Source organism: Bison bison, unplaced genomic scaffold, assembly GCF_000754665.1.
Source record: "Bison bison bison isolate TAMUID 2011002044 unplaced genomic scaffold, Bison_UMD1.0 scf7180017864505, whole genome shotgun sequence".
In the NCBI taxonomy this organism is placed as follows: domain Eukaryota; kingdom Metazoa; phylum Chordata; class Mammalia; order Artiodactyla; family Bovidae; genus Bison; species Bison bison.
The window spans coordinates 1,061,614-1,076,024 of NW_011495062.1; the positions used below are offsets into that span (position 1 = coordinate 1,061,614).

At 43.2% G+C, this 14,411-nt stretch overlaps 1 protein-coding gene across 3 annotated transcripts in view; it reads left to right on the forward strand.

The window, feature by feature from the left end:
• Window positions 1–11: 11 nt before the first annotated feature.
• Window positions 12–14,411, forward strand: part of GRIA1 (glutamate receptor, ionotropic, AMPA 1) — a 349,138-nt gene continuing 334,738 nt past the window's right edge. For all 3 annotated transcript variants that reach the window (XM_010829379.1, XM_010829378.1, XM_010829380.1), the window contains exons 1-2: window positions 12–365; window positions 3,412–3,549. In XM_010829379.1, the coding sequence (XP_010827681.1) occupies window positions 284–365; window positions 3,412–3,549 (220 nt within the window). In that variant the 5' untranslated portion in view covers window positions 12–283. The remainder of the gene's footprint in view (window positions 366–3,411; window positions 3,550–14,411) is intronic.

Consider the following 14,411-nt stretch of genomic DNA (forward strand, 5'->3'; position numbering starts at 1 on the left):
GAGCAGAGCAGAGGGGGAGCGGCGCTCAGCTCGCAGGAGGACAGGCTTCTCTTTTCCGTGCTCAGTTAATCTGGCTGTCAGTTGGTGTTAACGCTGCAGTTTAAGCGCTCGGATTCCAAGGGAAACAGACAAACCTCGCAGAAGGCAGGCAGGAAGCAAGCGAGGAAGGAAGGAACGGCAGGAGGAAAAGAATCGGCAGAAGAGAGAAAGGAAGAAAGGGAAGGGGGGAACACCAAATCTATGATTGGACCTGGGCTTCTTTTTCGCCAATGCAAAAAGGAATATGCAGCACATTTTTGCCTTCTTCTGCACCGGTTTCCTAGGCGCGGTAGTAGGTGCCAATTTCCCCAACAATATCCAGATCGGTGAGTGAAAGGGGCAGCCTGGGGTGGGACTTCATGGGTCTGGCCAGTTTTTTGAGGGGGAGGGGGTTTGTGTCCTCCCCCACCCCCACTATGGGCTGTTGTGCTGGCCATCTACCCCAAGCTGTCCAGCAGCGATGTGAAGGCTTGGGCGATGGTGTGGGGAGGGGGCTTCTCTGGATGGGATATGGGGCAGAGAAGGAAACTGTGCTCTGTCTCTCTCTCTCTCTCTCACACACACACAGACACATAAACACACGCAGGTCCTCACACACCACTCACACTCTAGGCATGAGCATGTGAAATGGAGGAACCACTGCTTTGGAGAAAAAAAAAATCAGGCTCTAACAAGGAAAGAGGTGGTAGGTGTTTAAAGAGTTAACTCCATGGCTTGGTAGATGATGCCTGATTTCATTTATTTATATAAATATGTGTGGTGTGTGTATTTATGTGTTTGATTATGTATTAAATATACACATGTATATTTGAGAGAGGCAGTGATTTCTCCTCTGGGGGAGGGGAAAGAGACCCTCTAAAAGAAGGAATGAAGGATGCTGGGTTCATTGCATTCACTAAAATAATCCTAAAAAGCCACCCCCTACCCCAGGTGAAGGGGGCTCTCTCTCCCACTCTGGACTCTCCTAGCTGCCTCTGTCTGCTGTCTGCCATGCTGGGTTGGGGGTTCCCGCTCCTCCAATTCTGGAACTTCCTAGCCTGTTTTTCTCCCCCTACTCCTTCAATCGCCCACTCCTCTTAGATTTTCTGTCCACAAGACGGTCTGCCTTTTACACACACACACACACACACACACACACACACACACACAAACACACATCCACATGTCCCTCTCCCCTCCTCCTAGCTCTCCCCATCACTGAGCTCCAGCCTCGCAACTTGGAGGCAGGTTTCAACATGATGCCGCATGCTTTTTTTGTTCCCCATTTCCCTTTCCTGGTTGTCATGCTTCTCAAAGAGGACCCCCACCCTCCCTGAATTTATGGGACAGCGGATAGATACTGCTTCTCCCAGTAATAACGGGTGAAAGCCAAATAAACAGGAGCAGTAACACCAATAATGACGCGCGTCCACAAGGGCTTGGGAATTCAGTATGACCAGCATCTCAGGGCTGTTTGTGTCCCGGAATCCAGCAAACTGCTTTGCTTGGAGGCATCTTGCTGGGTCTGGGTTGTTTACTCTCTCCAGATAGAGGCAGGGCTCCAGTAGAGAAAGTTCCCATTCCTAGGAGTTTGTGTTCCTTGTAAGCATGTGTGTTTGTGGGGCAACGTGTTGAAGGTGGTCTTTGTTGGGCACACATGTGCTACTGTACTCTTTTGGCCTCTCCAGTGGGCTGGCTCTGAGGGTAGCAGGAATAGCCACGGAGCAACTTGCTTTGTTTCCTGACACCTGTTAAGCTATATCCTGAAGTGTGTCTGTGTATGTGTATTAGTGCCTTAGACGCAAAACAAAACTTCCTGCCTCCGGAGACACTTCTCTTGCAGCCCAGCCTATAGCCACCTACCTCCCCACCCCCACTCACTCTCCTTCATTCATTGCAGGGGAGGAGGGAGACTGGGAAGTGTTTGGGGTGTGGTCATCTTGGGGTGGGGGTGGAGCATCAGAATTAAGAAGGAGTTTTTTGTTTTTACTCTTTAAAATGGAGACATATGACCATGGGTAAATCATTTGCTCTTACGAGTGGCATTCTTTATGCTGGTACTTATGTCTTACCCATACTTTGCTGATTGGAAATACTTGTCTTCAGATATGTGGACTTGCTTTCTCCAAGTGCATCTGTGTATATTGCCATGGATGTATAAATGCACGAGATGTTTTGTGTACATATCTATGGTATGTTTATTTATGTATCTCTGCAGATTTTTCATCGTATTTAGCCCCAATTTGATTTCAAATGATTGAACCATTGTTTTTATTTTCACATAAAAGGTTGAAATGTTAAGTTATGGAACACACACTGAAAATATCACTGTCACCAGATGTTACTTCATTCTACTTGCACTATCTGTAACAAAAGCCTTACAATTTATTCACTGATTGTTAAAAACAAACACACATCTACTGTATAGGAAGTTAGAAATGCATCATATTGGGATTGAGATTTCTGAGGAATCTCAGATTAACTTCTATGTAAACACTCACTATACTTCAGTCTCTGGAAACTGCTGATTTCAGTTCATAGAAATGCATTTTAATTTATTTACATGTTGACAGTAAATACGAAGGTAAGGTGTGTACTCAGGTTGCTTGGAACAGGAGCCCCACCAGGCACCTCTGGTTCTGCTTTTTGCTAGAATAGAATGCTAGCATCTTCTGGACATTCCTAAGCCCCCACATCTTCCAAGTCCAAGGTGTTACCATGCAAATACACACAATGGCAACCCCTTATGTAACAAGTCACTCCTGGGATCATGAGTGATGAAAGAACCGGCAAATAATCAAGATAATCAAGATGTGCAGATAATCAAGAGTTTTTTAGAGGAAATGAATAAACTGTAGAGGACTGGCAGACAGGTCTTGCCAGGTCAAAGACTACAAGGGTCAAAGCCAAAGAAAGGGTCATAGTGCTAGAGAAGCTCACAGGATCCCAGGGCTAGAGTTCACTCTGCAACACACATTAATACTACTTCCTGTATGGCTCTCTAATGAGAATTGGTTCTGATACAGGAAAAATTAGACACGGCTAGGGTTTACATGCATACGAGAGCACAGGCTGCCTAAGTGTTTTGCTTGAGAGAGAGGGAGAAGAGAAACTCCACAATTCTGTTTTCTCTGACCTGAACTGAGTTGAGGGGTGAACAATCAAATCTTTGGGCAGAATGACAGATAATTAGAGGCTTTATCAATAAAAGCTCACCTGTAGAAGTTGAAGCCCCAGGGTCCAGTTGAGTCCATGTGAATTCGGATCCCCAGAATCAGGCAACAACTAGTGACTCTGACCTGGGGAGAAGAAATGGGACCATCTGGGGTGGGCTGTTGAGGAATCAAACTTATCTCTAGCCCAGATACCATGTTGCATTTTCTTTCTTTGCAGGAGGATTATTTCCAAACCAGCAGTCACAGGAACATGCTGCTTTTAGATTTGCTTTGTCACAACTCACAGAGCCCCCAAAGTTACTCCCCCAGATTGATATTGTGAACATCAGCGACAGCTTTGAGATGACCTACAGATGTAAGTAAATGCTTCTTTTTCTGAGAATTCTTTCTGCGATCGACCATTAAAGGGAGGGTCTGTACATAGCAGGTGGTGCCGCAAAAACGATGAGTTGTCATCCCTTGTCTTAAGAGAAAGCACTCCAAGAAAACTGTCCAGGGCCTTTTGAGTGATTCTGTTCATTGATATTTGAGATCCTGCAGTGCTTCATGGGATGGGTTTGCGTTCTTGCTGTCAGCTAACTTTGAATGCCAGCCTGATGGGTACTGGGGTTGACTGCATCTCCCCTAAACTCGCAGAGGTTTTCTGGTTCACTTGAGAGTTTCATACATAGGAAACTTCTGAGAGGCGTAGAATGAAAAGTTCTGACTTGGAGAATGTGGTTTACAATACTTATGTCCTTCCTGTGCACAGTTAAAAGAAAATGCTGCTAGATAAGAAAGGATACCTGAGGTGTCTGTTTAGTTTCCCATTTTTAGAAAGGACCAATAATTATTTAAAAATCTGAAGCCTACATTATTTCCTAAGTGTTCTGAAGTGACTGATGGCTTACATAGTTTTGGGGATGGCATTTGAGCACAAAAAAGAACAGAGGTGACCTCAAGAAGGAGAAAGTGACAGTGAAGTCGTTCAGTCCTGTCTGACTCTTGGTGACTCCGTGGACTGTAGCCCACCAGGCTCCTCCGTCCGTGGGATCTCCAGGCAAGAATACTGGAGTGGGTTGCCATTTCCTTCTCCAGGGCATCTTCCCCACCCTGGCATTGAACCCAGATCTCCTGCATTGCAAGCAGATGCTTTACCCTCTAAGCCACCAGGGAAGCCCAAGAAGGAGAAAGGAGAGATGAATTTCAGCCATCTGAACTGAATGCATTATAAAATGCGGGCAACAAACACCGTTCTGAGTTTTTCTTGACTACTGGGTGAAAAGGAAACCTGTATGGTGGCATGACTGCCATTTTAAGACAGGTGAAAGCACAAAATTTAATCAGTAGCGACATTTTCCCTCCAGGGATTAAGCTCACATGGGAATTGATGGCATAGAAGTATAAACTGAATGGGCAAGAACAACTCGAAACTGGATTAAATTGGCACTGTAGGCTCTGGGTGCCACTGTGGCCTCAGTAGCTTGTGCTGAGCTGTGGATGGCAGAAGGCAGGTACCATATTCCCTCCGTCTCTTTGCCACGGTTCCCCTCTTGACAAGCTCTCAGCGATTTGAACTGAACATGCCTTGAAGGCTCAAACAGAGAATTCAGCATTCTCCCTATTCCTAAGAACACTCAAAAGATAATGTATATGCAGATTCTAAGAATTTAAATTATTAATCCAACAACTGGAATTATTATTATAATTACTCTAATTACCCAGCCATAAAGAAGAATGAAAGAATGCCATTTGCAGCAATATGGAAGGACCTAGAGATTATCATATTAAGTGAAGTCAGAGAAAGACAATCATATGATCTCTCCTGTATGTGGAATCTAAATAAATCATATAAATAAACTTATTTAGAAAACAGAAATAGATCTACAGACATAGAAAACAAACTTATGGTTACCAAAGGGGAAAGTGGGGGGAGGGTGATAAATTAGGAGTTTGGGATTAACAGATACACACGACCATATATAAAATGGATAAGCAACCAGGATCTACCCTATAGCCAGGGAACTATATTCAGCATCTCGTATTAACATATAATGGTAAAGAATTTGGAAAAGTATATATATATATACATATATATAGCCTCCCTGGTGGCTCAGTGGTAAAGAAGCTGCCTGCTAATGCAGGAGACACAGGAGACGCTGGGAAAATCTCATGGACAGAGGAGCCTGGTGGGCTACAGTCCATGGGGTCGCAAAGAGTCGGACCTGACTAAATGATTGATCACACGTACACATGAAGTATATATGTGTGTGTGTGTGTGTGTGTGTGTGTGTGTATATATGAATCACTTTGCTGTACACCTGAAACATTGTAAAGCAACAATACTTCAATCAAAAAAATTATCATTATTTCAGATTCCATTTACTGAGGACTTACTGTGTGCCAACAACTATTTTATGGACAATTATAATAACATTCATTACATTTATTGAGCATCTACTATGGCCCAGTAATGCACTAATCACTTTTCATGTGTTGGTTTATTCAAGTTATTTTATTCAATCCTCACAGGATCCCTACAGTGCTCTATATTATTAATATCTTCCTTTTAGAGAAGCTGAAAGTAAGGCTGCAACAGGTTATACAACTTTTCCAGGGTCACCTGAAAAGTAAATGGTGGTCTTGTGAGCCCAAGGTCCTTGTTCCTGGGCACTGTGATAGATACACAGATCCCATGGTAACTAGATCAATTTTACTGAGATTACCCAAGAAACAAAAGGGAGCATTCAGAGTCTTTACAAGCAGTGACCTGATAAAGCCCCTAAGGAGGAAACTTTAAAAAGCTTCAGATTGTAGCTACGGTTTTGCATAGGAGTGACCTGCTGAACAAATAAAACAGCAATTCTACATTTTGGTAATGTTGAAGTTAAAAATCTTGTCAACTGTGTTACTCATTATCCTTGAAAAAGAGCTGAAGTTTAATTGGTGAATTGTAGTTCTATGAAACCATCTCCCTGGAAAGTGAAAATAATATTGTGTAGGTATTTGATTATTAGACAACCTCTCATTTCTTTCACTATGGATTAAAGGAGAATTTTTAAGGGGAAGATTTAGGTGTGGTCATCAAGGTATCTAAGAACCACCAGAGATTATGCATAACCTTTTGCATGTATGTGCCTATGCTTATTTATTCCCTGGACAGAGGCTCCGTAGCTTTTGTCATTCTCTCAAAGGGGTCCATTGCTCTAGAAAGACTACAGGCTTAGGGAATTTGCAAGAATCAATGGCTGCCATGTGCATTCACTCACACTGCTGAGACCTGTCTCCAGCAGAGCTTGGTGGAAAGAGATGTTAACTGTTATTCTGTTGTCAAGATGTTGACCGACAGGACAAGACAATACAAGATAAAAATTGGAGGAATGTTCTAAGGCAAAAAGTGATGCTTCTATACTGTTATCTTAACTACCTAAGACTTGATCTCTAATAGGGTTGCTGTCCATTTACTGAGAGGATTGAAATGTGATCAGGGTGTTATCCACTGTGGTTAGTGAACTTGAATCGAGTAGATCTGGGTTCTTCATCTTGATTCCTGCCATATACCAGAGCATAGGTTTCTATGAATTTAATCATTCTTTAAATGTTATGAACTGATACGGTTATTGGAAAAACAGATGATAAAAGGTTTTTGTTCTCGGTGGTTTGCAGTTCAGTGGGGATACTGCTCAGGGGATTGCCTGAGAAACAGTAATGCTATTTTGTTCTTAAACCGTTAGTTTCTTCTCTTTAGTTCCGGGAACTGAGAGAGTACTAGGCAACTGGGGTGGTCATGGTGACATTGTAATTCCCAGCCTGCCTGGAAGATTCTCTGTTAATTATCACATGAGATTAGGAAACCCTCTGGGGCTGTGCTCACTGTGGTTCACTAGTCTGGGGAAACTGACTTCTATCCCAATTTGGATTGAGTGAAAAATATTGAAAGGAGTAGAGAGGTTTTAGGTACAATGCCTTAACTAATAATTTATTGAAAACAGAAAAAAACGTGATATTCGGATTTAATTTCATGTGCTTTTTGATGGCTGGACTACTAGTTAACCTTAAATTAACTATCCCAGTCTTACCTCCAGAAAATAACCAAATCTTTATTTTTCACCATTTTTCCGGTCATTTGATTGTTTTCCTATACATTTTGCTATTCATGATCCCTCCACCAGAGGGTGGAGAAGGGAAAGGAGAAGAAGTGTAACAGGAACTATTGCTGCTAGATGTATTAGCAACAGGAGACTGCTTAAAAAGGCAGAATGGTGCTTAGAGAAGGGGATGCAGGAGAACTATTGCTAATATCTCCAGCCAAGAAGAGAGTTCTACATCTTTGTGGCATCCCATCTTTCCTGCTCTCCTTTTCTGCCATCATTAAGGGGTAAAGTCACTGAATTGGCAACCCAAATGCTTTAGGATCTCCTCTGAGTCTGAGTGAACTCCGGGAGTTGGTGATGGACAGGGAGGCCTGGCGTGCTGCGATTCATGGGGTTGCAAAGAGTCGGACACGACTGAGCAACTGATCTGATCTGATCTGGTCTAAGTACTCTGTTGGGCCGCCCAGGTGGTACCTGGTGGGCCACAATCCACAGGGTCACAAAGAGTTGAACACAACTGAAGCAACTTAGCATGCACGCACGCACCGAGTACTCTTCCCGTCTCACAAGGGCAGGAGTTGAGGAGTCTGTCCATAGAGATGGTAGTTATGGACCAGCTATTCAGCCTATATTGTGTGTCTTTATATCTGAAATACTAGCTGGGGTGTCCATTAGATTTTGGAGGAGCATTGTTGTAATGATTTTTAATATTTATGTATTTATTTGGCTGCACCAGGTCTTAGTCACAGCATGCAGGATCTTTAGTTGGGGTATTCAACTCCTCAGTGCTGAATGTGGGATCCAGTTCCCTGACCAGGGATCGAACCCAGGCCCCCTGCACTGGGAGCACAAAGTCTTAGCCACTGGACCACCAAGGGAGTTCTGAGCACTGTTGCAATTTAATTCTTACTTTTCATTTATCCATCCATTTATTTGTTCAGCAAATACACTGAATTTCCAGTGTATGCTCAGCTCTGTGTCAGGTGCTAGGAACACCATGACCAACAAAGAAGACACAGTCTCTTTCCCTGTCGGGAGGAGGCAGTTACAGATTAGCTGAGAGATCCTGTGCACAAAAAATTCACCCAGGGAGCTTGTTTTAAGCAAGACTCAGGGGCAGAATCTAGACTTTCTGAATCAGAATATTCAAGAGATAGCCCTGGGGAGATATGGTAGCAGTCAGTATGGCAATCACACTTGGAGAAATTCTTTTAAAAGTCTTGCATTCCATTAGCAAGCATTTTTTGAGCCCTTAACCAAGCCCAGGCATAGTGTTAAGTACTAGAAATGCAGACAAAATTAAGACATGTTCCTTGCCTGGCAGGACTTTATTCCCAGTGAAACCAACTGTGCCGTAAAGAGAAAATTAAAATGTAATGCAAATGTTATAGCTCAGGTGGTAGAAATCCACCTGCAATGCAGGAGACCCCGGTTTGATTCCTGGGTCAGGAAGAACCCCTGGAGAAGGGATAGGCCATCCACTCCAGTATTCATGGGCTTCGTTGTGGTTCAGCTGTAAAGAATCTTCCTACAATGCAGGAGACCTGGGTTCGATCCCTGGGTTGGGAAGAACCCCTGAAGAAGGGAAAGGATAACCACTAGAGTATTCTGGCCTAGAGAATTCCATGGGCTGTATAGTCCATGGGGGTCACAAAGAGTTGGACATGACTGAGCAACTTTCACTCACTCACTCACTCAAATGTTACAGCATCCATTTGCATGGAGGATCAGGAGATGCTTTGAAAAGTGGGGTTAGTCTCTCAGAGGCTGGTGGTTCATCTGAGTTTCAATGATAAGCAGAAACATTCCAGGAGGTCAAGGGCAGGGAGCAGAAAGAGGTGAGACAAGTGTGTCTCAGGCAAGAGCAACAGCATATGCCAAGGAGAACTCTTGACCTAGTTCTTCACCTGCTCTGACCTCCTGTGGTACTCCATGCTGGCCTCTCATTGGCCAGTTATCAAACTCTGCAGAAGGAGTCATCCAATGGCCATCCATAAGCCCCCATCAGCAAAGTGTTTAAGAAGCATGGAACTGCACATCAAAAAGTGGGCATCTTAGCTCTCTTTGAAATTTTAAACCATTTGGCCACACTGGACCCTGGGTCTATGTAACCCCACTTGACTAGGATGGGAGTATCCCACCTGGATGGCTTCTTTCTTAAACAACCTACTACTCTCCTTGTCTTCACCTGCTTTGCTCCTGGAAGCACTGAGTTTTTAAGTCCCAGTTGATTTGTCCTGCAATGTTCCCGGTGTTGTGTGTTTATAGGTCAACTCTACCACCAGAATGTGAATTGTTATTCAGAAAGACCATGTATAGGTATTGCTTGGTGTGGCTGAGAACACCTGGCACAGGACTAACACATGAACAAATGTTTCCAAAAATCAAAGAATCACACAGCGTAGATGCTGGAAGACTACATGACAATCAGGTTGAGGTCAGTGTGCCTATTTGCAGGGCAGTTCCCTCTGATGTGGACCTACTTAGGAAGCCCGAGGGCATTCTAACAAGACGTTAGGCACTGGCAGCAGACACATGCCTTCTTAGTTCTTGCCGAAGCATCCCTCATCATTTTCAGAGCTGCAAACTAACAGTCCAGGGACTTGTTTTGCTTGACTTGCACAATTCTTTTCAAACTTTGGCATAAAAATCCACATTTCTGGCTTCTCTGAAAAAAACCTGGGGCATCAGACAACTCTGGACCCACATTCCTGCTCAGCACTATGGTCTTTAGCTGAGAAATGCTGCCTGATTTAAGTATAAGAAATAATCTCTCAAGTTTACCAAAGTCCTGCCTGCTCCTTATTAGACATGTGACCAGTATAACAAAATCATGTTACTTGCCTGGGACTGTAAGCAGGCCAATGTGCTTACACCTGATTCATATCCTTCAGCATCTGCCATTGTATTATTTTATTTTAATAATATCTATTCCTCGCTCTGCAATAAACAGTAGAGGACACAAAAGATATGTAACTCTTGCTGTCAAAAGATTGGTCTAGGGAATTCCTTGGTAGTCCAGTGGTTAAGACTCCATGCTTCCACTGTAGGAGGCTCTGGTTCAATCTCCAGTCACAGAACTAAGATCTCGTAAGCTGTAAGATATAGCCAAAAAGCAAAAAACTGGCTTTCATGTAGTAATTTATAAAATGGAGGACCGGTGGGACAGTAAACAAAGGTTATTTTGAAGACCCATCATGTAACAGAGACTTCATACATGTCATCTTTCCATTTTATAGATAATGCTACTGACAGTGAAAATGATTGTGTCTTCTCCGTATTACACAGTGAATAAGAGTCTAAGCTAATATGTGAAGCCAGCTTTGCAGACTCCAAAACTCAGTGACCTTTCACCCTTGTAAGATAGAGGACATAAAAAACTGAAATGGCAGGAAAAAGGCCCAACACAAGAAGTACCAAAAAGAAGTGAAACTTATGATTCAGGATTAAGTGCTAAGACTTCCAAGGCAGAGGCGGGTGGCTGTGGATAAGGAATGAGTATCGGGGGAGGTGGAACAGGGGTAGCCATTTAAGGGAGGAGCAGATTTTTGGAGTGTCATGAGAGGAACATTTTTGAGTAAGTAAAGTCACAAATCTCTACCACTACCATATACGACTGTTTTGCAATCAAGGTAGAGAGTTGTTGTTTTGTTTGTTTGGCGAGGTGGAGAGCTTGGACTTTATCTCTTGTGTATACACTCAGTTACATGGCGGATGTCTGCATTGCTCAGTTTCTCCGTCTTTACCTAAGCCCTCACTTTGAGATACATGGGCCCCAACACTATCTGTGGGTGACTCTTGATAACATTGATGATTGTAATTTTTTTGTTCAGAAATGTGTTTATGAACATCACTTCCTCTGATTAGTTTGAAGACTTCTGTTGAGAAGGGTGACATTACTGTTCTCTTGGATGCTCAAGAGAAAGTAGTTACATAGGACATTTGGAAAACGAAGGTTTGTTTATTTGTCTATGCATTCCTTCAAAGCTCTTTTATTATTGGCCCCCCATGGAGTATATGTACCACTATGGCCCCCTTTCATACCCTTGTATACTGCATTTATTGATTACAGAATTTTTTTCCACTGAATCTAGACATAGCCTTAAATTCCCTCTCGCTGGAGCATTCCAAGCAGCTACTACAAATTGCTCAGAGTTGTAGTTGATACACAAGATAAAATCCATTTGCCATTACAAGGTACTACACTGGGAACTGGGAAAATAAAATGCATTAGGCATTGATTCTCCCCTTAAGGAGCTCAGAGAAAATAGGCATGCATAAAAAAACTGATATAATGGATAGGTTCTCGGCACTCCCTCTCTCTCTCTCTCTCTCTCTCTCTCTCTCTCTCACACACACACACACACATGATCAGAGAAGGAAAGGAAAACATCCAGTTGAAGGAATCAGACCAGGTTTCATAAAACAAGTACATTTGAATTGAATTTAGAAGGGCAGGTAGACAAGTTCAACCACTGAAAAGTATATTGGATTGAAACTTACAGACATGGGCTCAAATGCCAGACTATTTCCTTGGATCATTCATGTGTAAATGATGCAGAGGACCACTCCCAAGCTTCTGTGACCTCTAAAAGTCCTTCTAGGGCTGTATTTCTATGATAAGAGTGAACAGAAGACTCCAGCAATAAACTAAACTAAGATGCTTTTGTACCAGCCTTTAGCTGGATGGAGGCTCACTAAACAAATTGAGACTCTGAGAAAAGCTCCAAGTTGCACAGTCAGGCTACATATGTACGTATAAAACAGGTATATTAAGCCAAATGTGGGCCTCAGGTGCATTCATTCAATATTCAACATATATGCTACATTTAAAATGGATAATCAACAAGGACCTACTGTATAGCACTGCCAACTCTGCTCAATATTATATAACAACTTAAATGGGAAAAGAATTTGAAGAGAATTGATATATGTATGTGTATAACTGAAGAACTTTGCTGTATACCTAAAACTATCACAACATCGTTAATCAACTATGAACAAATGAACGTGAAGTCACTCAATCATGTCCGACTCTTTGCGACCCCACGGACTGTAGCCTACCAGGCTCCTCAGTCCATGGAATTTTCCAGGCAAGAGTACTAGAGTGGGTTGCCATTTCCTTCTCCAAGGGATCTTCTCAACCCAGGGATCGAACCCAGTTCTCCCGCATGGCAGGCAGATGCTTTACCGTCTGAGCCACCAGGGAAGCAACGAGGAATCAACTATATTCCAATATAAAATAAAAAGTTTAAATTCAACAGGTATTTATGGAGTGCTACTACTGTGAACAAGAAAAGAAGGCAACCCCATGCTCATGGAGCTTTCTGGCTAGTAAGGAACATAGCTATTCTTAAACTAATCATATAAGTAAATATGTGAAAGAAAGGCCATGATTCAATAGAAACATATTACAAAGGAACCAGCATTGGGCAGAGAGATGAATAGGCGTCTGAGCTGAAAACTGAACGCTTTCAGCAATGTGGTGCTAAAAACAGGAGGAATATTCTAGAAGCATTCTGGGCAGAGGACTGGTGGGGGGAAAGGGATGTGGGAAGCGTGGGGCTGGAGAGGGTGACACAAGTCAGGCTTGGTGTGCCCTGTTATGGATTTTGATCTTTAGCCCAAGAGCTGGGGAAACCTACTGAAGGGTTCCAAGCAGAGGAATGCCGTGTTCAGATTTGTTTTCTCACTGGGAATCAGAGGCTCCAGAACACTTGACCACTTTCGTGCTCCCTGGAGACTTTTTGCTAATGCAACAACAACAATTGTTCCTTTACTCCTGTCTCCAACTTGGCGTGGAGTCTCACAGATGGGCAGAGGGATGGGGACAGACGGTGGGGGAAAGGCTGGGTACAGGGCTGACTCTGTGGTATGTCCATGGATGTATTCTTGGAGATGAAGCTGATTCAGCAGAGGGCTAGGAAATCTGGTGAGTATGTGTGCAGAGGCAGAGAATCATCCAGAACCCCACTTAATATTATCAACAGGGAAGGTTACATGACACTGAATCCTGCTCTCCACTCAAACCAGGTAATTCAATGGTCCTCAAATTGATACTGCTGTTTCCTCCACCTACAAATTCCTCCTCCCACATTCCCTTGTCGAAATTCTGTCCTTCTGGTGTGTCCTAGTTCTTATATCACGCATGATAAGTTGCTTCTGTCATGTCTGACTCTTTGTGACCCAATGGACTGTAGCCCTCTAGCCTCCTCTGTCCATGGGATTCTCCAGGTAAGAATACTGAAGTGGGCTGCCATGCCCTCCTCCAGGGGATCTTCCTGACCCAGGGATCAAACTGGAGGTGTCTCTTATGTCCCCTGCATTGGCAGCCAGGTTCTTTACCACTAGTAGTGCCGCTGGGACTCTCCTAATCCACCCCTGCACCCCTCTTCTCTGCCCTGTGGCCCTTTGTATCTTCCTCACAGCAGATGTCAAATTTAACCCTGAGTTTTAGTTACCTGGACCCTTATTTTATCTGCCCAACTGGACTAAGCAACTTGGGGGCAGTGACTTTGTTTTTTTAGGTTCCCATGACAGACTCTACCAGAGAATAGTGTGTGGTGGTGCTAGTGAAATGAATGAATGAATGAATGTATGTATATTGAAAAAAAAAGTGAAAGTGTTAGTCACTCAATTGTGTCTGACTCTTTGTAACCTCTCTTACTGTAGCCCACCAGGCTCCTCTGTCCATGGAATCCTCTGTCTAGGCAAGAATACTGAAGTGGGTTGCCATTCTCCTCTTCACATTCTCATTTCTCCACAGAATCATCTCAACACATAGATCGAACCTGGGTCTCCTATATTGCAGGCAGATGCTTTATCATTTGAGCCACCAGGGAAACTGGATATTATGTAACATCAATGGCAGGGATGAAAATAAGGCTGAATTATTACTGTTTACAGGGTAGCACTTTGCTACAATGAGTTTTGAGAGTTTCAGTGGAGGACTGCATTGTAAATTCCTTTGGAAGGCTATTATAACTATATAGCTGAAAAGTGGGGATGAAAAGTCCAATCAAAATCTCACTGCAGTTCCTACTGGACTGTTGTCAGTCAGGGTCCTCAGTAAGATATATATATATATATAAAAATAGCTCTAGGTCATGTCTGACTCTTGCAATCCCATGAACTGTATCCTGCC